General features: G+C 40.1%; 2 protein-coding genes across 4 annotated transcripts in view; one reads left to right on the forward strand and one right to left on the reverse strand.

Moving 5' to 3' along the window:
* The window catches only part of LOC111864936 (activating signal cointegrator 1 complex subunit 3), a 134,303-nt gene that overhangs the window by 43,296 nt on the left and 78,184 nt on the right, over nucleotides 1–12,823 (forward strand). The window lies entirely within an intron of this gene.
* LOC111864937 (katanin p80 WD40 repeat-containing subunit B1) overlaps nucleotides 1–12,823 on the reverse strand; it is a 48,492-nt gene that overhangs the window by 23,044 nt on the left and 12,625 nt on the right. For 2 of the 3 annotated variants that reach the window (XM_023852572.2, XM_023852573.2), the window contains exons 7-10: nucleotides 12,441–12,761; nucleotides 12,167–12,291; nucleotides 6,450–6,497; nucleotides 1,509–1,791 (exon numbers count right to left, since the gene is read on the reverse strand). In XM_023852572.2, coding sequence (XP_023708340.1) covers nucleotides 1,509–1,791; nucleotides 6,450–6,497; nucleotides 12,167–12,291; nucleotides 12,441–12,761 — 777 coding nt within the window. The remainder of the gene's footprint in view (nucleotides 1–1,508; nucleotides 1,792–6,449; nucleotides 6,498–12,166; nucleotides 12,292–12,440; nucleotides 12,762–12,823) is intronic. The other variant, XM_023852574.2, reaches the window with a different exon arrangement.

Genomic DNA, 12,823 nt, shown 5'->3' on the forward strand with positions numbered 1-12,823 from the left:
TCTAGACGTACAAGTAGGTGGCAGGATGATATTAAGATGGATCTTAGAGAGACAGGATGGGGTGGTATGGACTGGATTGATCTGGCTCAGGTCATGGATCAGTGGAGGTTTCTTGTGAACATGACAATGAACCTTTGGGTCCATACAATGTTGGGAAATTCTTGAGTAGCTGCACAACTGGTGTCATCTCAAGATGGGTTCAACTCCATGAAATTACAAGGTGGTTCAAATATAACCGGGACTCATTTTTTTTTTAAACATAATTGCCAGACACTTACTTCCACATGTCAGTCTTCAACGTACTCCCCTCTGGAGTCAACACATTTTTTCCAACGTTCTGGAAGCATCCTGATGCACTTTTCAAAAAAGGCTTGTGGTTGGCGGCATATCCATGCCTGAACAGTCTGGATGATGGCGGCGTCCACAAACCGTATGCCTTGCAAGTCTGATTTGAGCCTTCCAAACAGGAAGAAATCAAGTGGGGCCAAATCGGGACTGTACGGCGGATGTTTCAGAAGGTTCCATTGTTGTTTTGGCCATATGGGGGCATGCATTGTCTTGAAGGAGGTCTGAGTAATAAGCTGCATTGACTGTTCTGGCATCTGTCAGGAAGTCTACATGGATAACCCCTTGCCAGTCCCAGAAGAATGTTGCCATCACTTTTCCTGCCGAATGGCTCCTTTGTGCTCTCTTGGGTTTGGGAGAACTGGTATGCCGCCACTCGCGTGATGACTGCTGGGACTCGGGAATGAAGTAGTGCACCCACGTTTCATCTGTGGTCACTATAGGCTTCAAAAATGCATCACCTTCGTCTTCAAACTGCTGTAGGAGACGATTGGCAGCTTGCATGCACACTATTTTGTTCATGTCCGTCAAAGTGCATGGTACCCACCATGCATTCACCTTGCGATAGTGCAGGTGGTATTTCACCATGTCTTCTATACTACTAACACTAATGGACAGCATTGCTCCAAGTTCCTTGATAGTGATGCACCTATTCTCAGGAATAAGCGCGTCTGCACGATCAAAGTTTGGCTTGGTGACGGATGTTCGCGGCTTGCGATCATGCGGTTCATTCTCCACGCACCCTCTGCCCTCTCTGAAGGACTTACACCACTCAAACACATGGGTCTGTGAGACAATCTTGCCCATACTGTTGTTGGAGTCTGTGGTGAATTTCAGCAGACAGGACATTTTCTCTGAGGAATTTGATAACAATGCGTTGTTCAACACTCCGCGGTACCTTCTGTTCACTCATAACTCTAGCAACTCCCAGACAGGACTGAACAGGTTCTAACCCAAACAGGAGGGAGGGTGGAGGTTGTGGCTTCACTCTCTGAAGGTTGCACAGCTGCTGCGCAGTGCGGCTTGTTTACATACAAATCAGTACCGGTCAAATTTGAACCACCTTGTAGTTAGTTATGCATAGATTATTTTCACATATCCCATTTTCACTTAACACTTACTGTTTTTTTTTTTAAATTAAAACAAAAACAACTAAAACATACTTGACAGGAAAATCCACTTCTGGAAATGAAGACGGGTCTGTGGTAATGCTCAGCCTGCGTACATTGCTGCGCTTTGCACATGGAGAAGTGGATGCCTGAAGTGATGGTTCATCATTCATTACGGCTGGCTCAGTTGGTGGTGACGGTGGAGTTCTCACTGTCACTCCAGCTGGCAACTGATGGAATGAAGTTTCCATTAACTCTACACCATTTCCACTGTGTGTACATACTGGCCCTTCAGGATCAGACAGTGGTGGTTGCAAAATCTGGGGCAGTGATGGATCTGCAAATTAACCAAACACAGACCTACAGTGAAATATTATAAGAGGTGTATCAGAAAGTTCCCGGACAGTTATTGCTGCAACTGCCTCGGTGAAAGATGATGACAGGGGAGGTGAAGGTCACACTTCTGAAATCCTATTGCATCAGACTGCCATGTGACACCGCGTTGTGGTCACATGCTGTTTTTACTCGAATGCTTTTTTGACTTTGTGTTTTGTTTTGTGTGAAGCACGGTAAATCCGCTACCGAAACTCCTGAAATGCTTCGTGAGGCTTTTGGAGAATATTCTTTAAGCTGGACAGCTGCTCTTGAATGGCATTCACACTTCAAGGCTGGTCAAAATGTCAGTTGAAGATGGTGAACGTTCAGTGCGACCAAGCACTAGCAAAATGACAGAACATGTTGAAAAAAATTCAAGAACTCATCCATGAAGACTGTTGCCGAACAATCCATTAACTCGCAGACATCAATGGGATCAGTTATGGAGATAGCTGGGAGATCTTAACAGAAAATTTGAACACTTCGTGTTTCGATTTGTCTGCGATGGATGGCAAAGTGGAGCAAGATGTCTGCATCAAGTTTTGCGTGAAGCTCGGTAAATCCGCTACCAACGCCCTTCAAATGCTTCGTGAGGCTTTTGGAGAATATTCTTTAAGCTGGACAGCAGTTTTTGAATGACATTCACGTTTCAAGGCCGGTCGAGAGTCAGCTGAAGATGACGAATGTTCAAGGCCACCAAGCACTAGCAAAACGACAGAACATGTTGAAAAAAATTCGAGAACTCATCCATGAAGACTGTTGCCCAACAATTCATTAACTCGCAGACATCAATGGGATCAGTTATGGAGTTAGCCGGGAGATCTTAACAGAAAATTTGAACACTGCCACACTGCTCCTTCATCAAGATGAGCCCAACCACACATTCCTGGAAACCACAGAGCTTGTGACTAACAACAACATGGTTATCGTTCCCCATACTCCCTACTCGCCTGACACAGCCCCCCTGCGATTCCGCTTTCTTTCCCAAATTGAAAACGAAACTGAAAGGACAACAGTGTCCGACATCCAAGCAGTACTCGACAGCATTAAGGAATATGACTTCCGCAGTGCCTCTGACGCGTGGAAAAAATGATGGGATCGCTGTATACGTTCACAAGAATACTATTTTGAAGGAGATGGCAGCCAAAATTGATCAAGTTATGCCAGTATTTCTTTCCTGACCTAGTCCGGGAACTTCCCGGTACTACCTCGTATACTTTCATCCACAAAGATAAGAGCTGTTGGCTTGAGTGACCATTGCTCAGACCAACACAACACAAGGCACAAGGACAGTGACCAACTGACAGACAAATTCTTCAGCCAAATACAACACGGGTCATGACCAAATGATGCAGGCACCAGCAATATGTTCCCAATATCCCAATATGTACCAAGGAAGCTCTGGATGGGCTTGGAGACTTCATATTAGGAGGGCAAATTATTCAAACTGTGAAATATGCAGCTGACCTTGTGTTAATGGCTAAGGAAGAAACTGTGCTACAGGGTATGATTGACAGACTAATCGAAACTGGAAGGTGGAGAATGTGAAATGTTTTAAATATTTGGGTAGCTTGTTAACAGATGATGGAAGGTGTACTTGTGAAAACATGCAGCAGCTAACATCTGCAATTGATCAGGTATTTAACAGATTAAACTATACTTTTAAGATAATCAACGATGACACAATAAAGATAAAAAAAAATCAAAATAGCACAAAACAATAACAGACATACTAAAAGAGAAAAAAATTGAATCCCATATACAGCCACCTCTGCAATAACGTGCGTACAGTGGTAATCAGATATCTACACCATTCACTGCAGCAGGAATTGGTGAGAGAAGATACCTGATGAATGGAGCACAAAATTAGAAACTCATGGAACATCATGTACAGAGTCACTGGCAACACCTTGTCACCTCTTCTTCCTAGATATCGAACCAGCAGCCAACAACAGGGAAATATACCACACAGAATATCTACAAAATATGAGAGCCCAAACTAAGCCACCTCTTCAAAAGCAAAATAATATACCACAATGCATGTGATGTCAAGCGTACTTCCACACCATGGGGTACCGTGCACACAGACCAAGATGTGTGAAATGTTGCAAATCAAATAGCACTGAACTACCAAAGACACAATCAGCAACATACATACAATGTGGGGAATCGCATCCGGCTAGCTACAGAGGCTGCAAGGTCTACCAAGAAATCAGAAGCACAAGATTCTTTTTTGCCCCAAACAACAAGTATCATGAAGAAAGCAGTCTTCTGGGATTTGGCACCGTGTATATGTGGTGTTAACCGACGTTTCGGAGGAACGTATCGCCTCCATCTTCAGGGTAGAAGAAAAAATATCTGCTTTTACCGGTTCTCACGGTCTCTTCGCTTGCAGATTTCTTATATATTTTTTCTTCTACCCTGAAGATGGAGGCGATACTTTCCTCGGAAACGTCGGTTAACACCACATATACACGGTGCCAAATCCCAGAAGACTGCTTTCTTCATAGTCACTGCTGCGAAAGCCTCAAATCTAACAAGTATCATATTACAAATACACCGGGATAAGAGAAGGAAGGCCCTGCAGCACCACAGAAAACTTCAGGACGACCAAAAATGACATATGCCCAAGTAACCAGAAATAGTACTGAAAAATCAACACAGCAAACAACATATAAGAACATACATTTATTAAAATAATACAAGAGTCCTTCACAAGGTTCGAAACAATCTTGTCCACACAAGCAGAACAAATGAGCATGCTCACGAATCTCACCACCGTACTTAACAAAGTAGTAAAATATTTCATGTATACAACATAGCGGTATGGCATGCAAATGCTGACCTAACATGTAAAAGAGGTATTTTTTAACACCCAGAAAATCAAAACCTCTTGGTGTCTGAAACCAATTTTTATGGAACAAAATTATGTAAATATCCCAAACTAATAAGCCACAATCATAAGAAAAGACAAAACATCACTAACTTGCCAAATATGAAATGGACCACATCCAGGCAACGAATATAAGCATCAAAGACTGAAATGGAAATTTGACCATTTCAGCCATATATTGCCCCGCACGCAACATAATTAAAAAGGAGCAACACAGCGCCTTCATTAACTCACTAGGACACAGATTTCTGGTTAGAGGTGATTTAAATGCGAACCACCAATAGTGGGGTTCGAGCTAAATCAGCTCGAAAGGTCACGAACTATCCCAAACCATATAAAAGAAGTGACTAGTAATACTATCTATGGGCGAACCAACTTACTGGCCAAAAGATATCAACAAAACTCTACATCTACTACTCTTATTTATCTTTAAAGGGCTATAGCATAACTCCTTAGTCACAAGACCCAATTTGGAGATAATATCACATCACGCACCAATAATCATCACTATCAGTACACATAACTCACGAAAAACCACCAAAACTGCACACCAACCAAACAAATTGGGAAGCATTCAGAGCTCAAATCGAAGAAAATTTATGACTCAACATCCAACTCAAAACAGAGAAAGACACTGAAGAGGATATTGCAGAATTCACTAATGTAATACAAAAAGCAGCTTGGAGTGCAACACCAGATGACAAACCTCAAACTAAATATCCGGCATACCCATGGGAAGTCAAGGACCAAATTAAGGGAATATGAAAACTCACAAGAAGATGGCAGACGAGTAGGCATCCTGAAGATAAATGCAGATACAACAAAGCGGCTAGAAAATTAAAATACCAATAAAAAAGATTAAAGAAGAAACGTTTCAAACACACCTTTAAAGCTTACCACCGACAGCTGACACCGAATACTCACTCTAGAATGCAACCAAACCATTAAAACAAATGACATAATGCATCTCACCAATCAGAAATGCGGATGAGATGCGGGCCGAAAGTGATAGAGAAAAAGCGAACACTCAGAAAAGCCACTGAAACCAAATGAACTGCCACAAAAAGAAGACCTCGTAACAGAAATCAACAAAGCGCTGAAGGAACCATTACAAATAATACAATCAATCAAATTCCTTATACCAAAGGAAATTTAAAACATAATACAAGATCTCAACCTAAGGAAAGCTCCTGGATATGACCAAATTACAGGAAGACTATTGAAAGAAATGACAAGGAAAGGCACTGTCCTTCTAACAGCTACATGCAACACAAGGGATATTTCCCAGATCCATGGAAAGTTGAGCACATCAAAATGATCCCAAATCCTGGTAACCTGCTAGAGGAATACAAGAATTAAAATGATACCTAAGTGAACACAAGAAAAAGTATACGAGTTATGCCGGTGGGCATAACTCACTCACGAGCCAGTACTTATTTAACATATACATTTATTGCAGTTCCTGCAGATTATGTATAATAAATGTGCGAAAAAAATACTGTGACGAATGTGATCACTTGCTAGGCAGTGGCTAGATAAACATTGCATAAAATAGTGGGAATAATAGTAGAAGTAAATATGATTATTTCCTAGGCAACAAGCAGTACATCTCTGAAATACATTTCTCAAACACGTGCATTTATTTCACTAAATTTACATAACATGCAGAGAATTGCAGGGGAAACCACACAGTGTGCGCAGCAAAAAGATGTGGTGTAATGACTTACCATCTTCTAGTGGAGCGGGGAATGGAACAGGTGGAGGAGTACGAGCAACTGCAACATAAAACAAACACAACTGCCAACATGCAACAAAGAAAGCCACCAGTGCAGATACTGCATACAGAAAGACTGCATTTTAAAATAATATGTTCTTTAATTCCTAACACAGCATCCATAGCACTTTAAAACTTACTGGACACACATCACATAAACAAACTGTAAATGGGATATGAAAGCATAATTACTAGTTTATTTTGGTTACTTTAGATTGTGTACTGCCTCTAGGAAGTAGCTTCATTAGCAAATGTGAACTTGTCGAAATAAACCCAGGGCAGAGTAAGACATGAGGTTCTCACAACAGTGACTGGGATGACACTATGTAGTCTTGTAACCTGAAGACAGAGGCGGCATATTCCTCCATCTTGTCAGTCAATATCTAGCAGACTACATGGTGTTACATTCAGAAGAGAATACTCTTCAAATCAAGGGCACTTTCATACATTTAATTTGAAGTGTCTCTTGTAATGTATGAAATCCTTAATTCTTAAGCTCAGTCACATAAATATCACTTGGTAAGCCCACTGTCCTGCTGGTTGCAGGATGTTTAGTTAAGAAGGTGAACATCTAAGCAATTTCTACAAATTTATCTTAAATTATTTGGCTGACACTGTCTTTGCTGATATGTGATTTCCTGGATCAAGATTTGTCAATAACTGATCCAGTTTACTTCTTCACTGAGTTGGAAATTGTGTGCGATGTACTTTTTTTAATGAATGGTGAACATTTCACTTACATCCATTATGAATTTCAGTTCTCCTAGCAGTAAACTTTTCTTATTGTTACTGTTCCTAGTCACTTATACAGTCTGAGAAAATACAAAATAAATTTTATTACTTCCTTGTGACATACTTCAATGGCTCAGAACATAGCGCAGAAACACCATTAACTCTTTCAGTTTTCTTCTTTCATGTGTATGGTCAAAGTCATGAAAAAATCATAGTTCACATGCACTTTACAGACACTGCATAAATTATCATATACACATGAAATGCCAGTAGCAGAATAATGGAACACATTTACAGGTGTGTATGACCAAGCATCAGTGTTTCTCCTCTGCTAGAGGCATGTCACACACTGCAGGACTACAATTTTGCTGTGTGGTTTAGGTTTGTCATCATCAGAAGAAAAAATACCAATGATCTGACAGAATATGTACCTGATACTTCAATTGTGCATTATATTATTAACTATAACCATTTTAGTTAAGTCATATTCTTTAAAAAAAACTTGTTCAATCCCAGTGGAGAGACCCAGTAATCTAGAGGTAAGGCACATAACTTATATGTTGTGAACAGTAGTTACCGAGAAAAACTGAACACAAAATATGTTAAATCCATCTTTTGTTAAGTCTTACAGTTTTTGAGGTAACTGTATACATTTCCAAATTTGAATATTCAACAATCACCATGGAATCCTGATGAAACCTGGAACTTGGATTACACCTACATTTTTTTTATTTTTCATTATTTGCGCACCTCCTCACTTTCATTTGCATAGATAATCAGGAGTAAAATGTATTACAAAAAGATGCATCAAACTGGTAAACTAGAAACTAAAAAATTGGTTTTGGACGTCATTAGAGACCAGCCTTCGGCAAATGAGGATCTCTTCATGTAGAGAACAATGATTTTTTTTTTCTGAAGTACACAAATTATAAACCACAGATACATTAACCTAAATGCTGTGTTTGGAAAAAACTGGCCATAAATGGAAAATCAAAGAACTGCCATACATCACACATATATTTATAAGTAAACAGTAACGGTAAAGCCAAGAAGCAAACAAAAAAGTTGTCTATACTATTATTACACATTCACTACGCAGCATGCTTTAAGTCAAGGATACATATAGGAGAATCTTTTTCTATAAATGCAGAAACTGCTGAATACTGGGATGGAAGCACAGAATTAAGGCCTGAAGAATATACACCACAGAATGTTGGTGTGAACAAAACTGCACTGTGTAAGTTTTGAGGTTTTCATGGCGATGACTATGAAGAAAGTCGTCTTCTGGGTTTAGGCGCCGTGTATTCTTCATTTTGGCCGACGTTCCTCCGAAACATCGGCCAAAACGAAGAATACACGGCGCCTAAACCCAGAAGACGACTTTCTTCAAAACTGCACTGGTTTATACAAGGTTCCATTGGAAAGTTCCTTGACTGTTACTGTTGTTAACTGCCTCACTGAAATAAGAGGAGAGAGGAGGCCAAGATAACACTTCCAAAAGCCTAGTGCATCAGACTGCCACATGACACCGCATTGTGGTCACACGCTGTTTTTACATGACTGCTTTCTTGATTTCATGTTTCGTTTTGTCTGCGATGGATGGCAAAATCAAGCAACGTATCTGCATCAAGTTTTGCATGAAGCTCGGTAAATCTGCTACCCAAACCCTTGAAATGCTTCCTGAGGCTTTTGGAGAACATTTTTTAAGACAGATAGCAGTTTTTGAATGACACTGAACGTGTCAAGTCCAGTCGAGTATCAACTGAAGATGATGAATGTTCAGGATGACCAAACACCAGCAAAATGTAGAAAATATTGGGAAAAAATTTGAGAACTCATCCATGATGACCATCGCCAAACAATTCTTGAGTTTGCAGACACAAGTGGGATCAGTTATGGAGTTTGCAAGGCGATCTTAACAGAAAATTTGAACATTTACTGCACTGCAGCAAAGTTCGTTCCACGACTCTTGACAAATGATCAAAAGCAGCAGCATGTAAATATGTGTCTTGAGCTATGAGAGAAGGCTAACGAGGACCCAACTTTTACTCTTATTCTAGGATCATAATGGGTGACAAAAGTTAGATTTACTCGTATGGTTATGATCCAGAAACAAAGCAACAATCGTCGCTATGGAAGAACCCACAATCACCACAACACTTTTAAATCATAGAAAAAACGATGGGATCACTGTATACATTCCCAAGGAGACAATTTTGAATGATCTCTCTAAGATTCATTTTAATATTGTCCACCCACCTATGTCTTGGTCTCCCCAGTGGTCTCTTTCCTTCTCACTTTCCCACCAATATCCTATATGCTTTCCTCTTCTCCTCCATTCGTTCTACATGCCCTGCCCATATTACCTTCCTCAACTTGATCATTGTAATTATACTTGGAGAAGAATACAAGTTATGAAACTCCTTATTATGCAGTTTTCTCCAACCTCCTGTCACTTCATCTCTCTTTGGTCCAAGTATTCTTCTCAACACCCTCAATGAAATAATATAATCAGTGATATTAAATTGTGCCAGTTGTGCATTAATATTCAAGGCAAATTTATAATTTTTATTTAAAAAAACATAGGAGCCCACAAAAAAAAACATTTCTCCAAATTCTGGAACCTATGTTAATATTTACTACACGTCCAGGAGAATGCTCAAATCATTTATTAGTATCAACTTTTATGTTCACCTGACATATTCATGGAGAAAATCACACAATTTGAGTTTAATTAAAAATAACATTTTTCACCCCCAAGGGCTTCAAATCAATAAAGGCTTACTGTGTATACACAGTTTATACCATATGATACTAATGTGTGAATATATCCAAGCTAAGATTATTATTATTATTATTATTATTATTATTATTAGAGGGGGTGGGTTTCCCCATGCACTGCAACTAATAGTCTATTGTACGCCCCCTTTGATATTCTACCAGTCGCCATACCCTACCGGTATTGGTGTGTGCTATCAGCCCCGTTCAGCAAACAAGGTTGGCCCTCGGTACCTGATACTTCCCCCATCTACCAGAGGCATTGGAAACTACTTGGGCAGGAAACTTTTTGCCTAATTTTGCTCAGAGGTCTCTTAGAGACATGAAGATCTTTTACGTGCCGTAAATCTACAACACGAGACCCACGGCTTAAAGTCCCTCCTGGAGGACTTGTTCCCTGAATTTTTCCACCCTTAAAAATTCCACGACCTCCGCCGGGTTTGAACCCGCGTACCTTGAGTCATGAGGTGGGAACATTACCCCTAGAGTACAGAGGCCGCTTAGCTAAGATAGTTGTAGCTGCAATAAAATTCGTACACCAACAAAATTAAGGAATACCCTACATAAATAGAACAGAAAGAATTACTTTGAAGCCCACCTTATCTGAACTTACATAAAATGCTTATTAAACACCTTTGATTCCTTATATCAGTCAGTGAGCGGTCATGCACCAGCCTATCTTGAATGAGATTTCTGGTGGCTTTCCTCAGTCCCTCCAGGCAAATGCTGGACTAAGACCTCAAATGAGGCCATGATGGCTTTGTTCTACATCCTTTCCAATTTACTGTTCATTAATCGTTGTTTTATCCATCCTCCTACTATTTCTTTTTTGACTAGGACTGAACATTCTCCTTTTTTTTATTGCTAGTGGGGTGGGACTGTCCCTTGTACTGCGGCCACTTCTGGCCTATTGTACCAGCCCCAGATGATAGGTGAGGGTGACTGTGGAGCAACTGGTAGAATGCAGATTGGCAGGGGAAACCGAAGTACTCGGACAAAACCTGCCCCAAAGCCACTTTGTTCACCACAAATGCCACTTGACCAGACCGGGGATCAAACTCAGGCTACCATGGTGGGAGGTACAGACGACTCTGAAAGTGGCGGGGTAGCAAGGGGGCATTGCGGGGATATTCCAAGAACAGTACCTCTGTGTGTTTAGTCCGAGATATAAACAGGCATAGTTACTGAGAGACAGTGTACAAGAAGACTTCGCCCACGCTCGTGCATACAGAAAGGTCCCGACATGACTGGAGAATGTGCAGTGCAAACATAAACTTCCTCTCCTTTTGCCAGATAAGACATAGTAAGACAGTATGTCAGCAGCATGCATTTATACTGCAGAAACGTTTTGTGCAGAAACTTTATGCATATTTGTGGACAGAGACTCAAAATTGGGAAAAAAAATTTTGGAATCAATGTAACAATTTTTACAGATTCTAATATCTGTAAATTACAATATCTGATTCTATATTCTTTCTAGATAAAAGCAACGTTTATTTTGTTCGTTTATCACAAAAAGTGTAGAAATCACAGCATTTTCAGTAACATGCTTACAATTTTTAATACTCTACAATGGCGGACAATTAAATTAACTCCGGCCTGCTGCGATTATGGGAATTTAAATGGCCCGTCTCTTAAAGGTTAATGGTGAGAAATCTATTTATATACACACACACACATTTATTCTTCAAGTCCTGATGAGGGCATTGGATTTTTCTTTCAATTGACTTAATCCTTCCAGCCACATAATGGCCGTGGGGTCAACTCACCCTCTAACAGAAATGAGTACCAGGAATGTTCTTGGGGGTAAAGGGTGGCCAGTGTGTAGGGCTGACAACCTTGCCGCCATCTATGAGCCGACTGTCTAGAAAACGTGGGAACCTCAACATCTCTCAACCCTATGGGCCTAGACGGCCTGTTACAGGGATACTTTTACTTACTTACTTACTTACTTACTTACATTTATTCACTTTGGTTTAAAAATTTTATATCACAAGATAAAATAAAAAGTTATTGGACGGTAACCAAATTTTGTTATGAAAATAATTAAATTTTTCTGCATCCCTGTTAGGTCAGCTCTGTGTGCTTCTCTTCACAGTTCTTACACTCCTATATGTTCTGCTCAGTTACATTCATACATGCAGATATAATTTTACATACGTATTCTGCTGGGCTGGAATACTACTTCATAGACTTTCATATTCTGAATATCAGCCATCGACTGGGACTCATCTTCTGGGTCAGTCCCCGACCTCTCATATTCTTCAGTGGTTTTTATATTTAACCTGAAAATGTACATGATGGAAAGAAAAACTGGTAAGGTAAATATTTTATAAGTATAAAAGGTAACTTGCCCTTGTGCCCTGCTTATTGGGGCATTAAGACCAGCATATTAGACACCAACCACAAACATCAATCTCTTAATTAAACTTACGCTGCCTTGCTGACATTGACAGGCTTATCTTGATTGAAACTTTTACGAATACGCTGCCCATGAACAAAAGGTGATGAACTGGGACAATAAGGCTCTTCACCAAATGGCTGTACTCTCTTCAGGTCTACAGCATATAGTGATACATTTGTTAACTGGAATGAGGCACCTATAAGTTGATTCTGAGCTGTACTTATATCTTGGATCTTCCCCCACCCCATGGGGATGGTGTCATGTGTCCTTGCAGGTTCCCAACCGTATACTTTTAAAACATCTAGTGATCCTGCATACAGACATTCGCCACCCTGACTAAAGTTGATACATCTGTAATCAAAAGAACAACAGCAGATTTCCAGTAATTATATTACAACATTATTACATAAACT

This window comes from Cryptotermes secundus, unplaced genomic scaffold (genome assembly GCF_002891405.2).
Source record: "Cryptotermes secundus unplaced genomic scaffold, Csec_1.0 scaffold62, whole genome shotgun sequence".
Lineage (NCBI taxonomy): Eukaryota > Metazoa > Arthropoda > Insecta > Blattodea > Kalotermitidae > Cryptotermes > Cryptotermes secundus.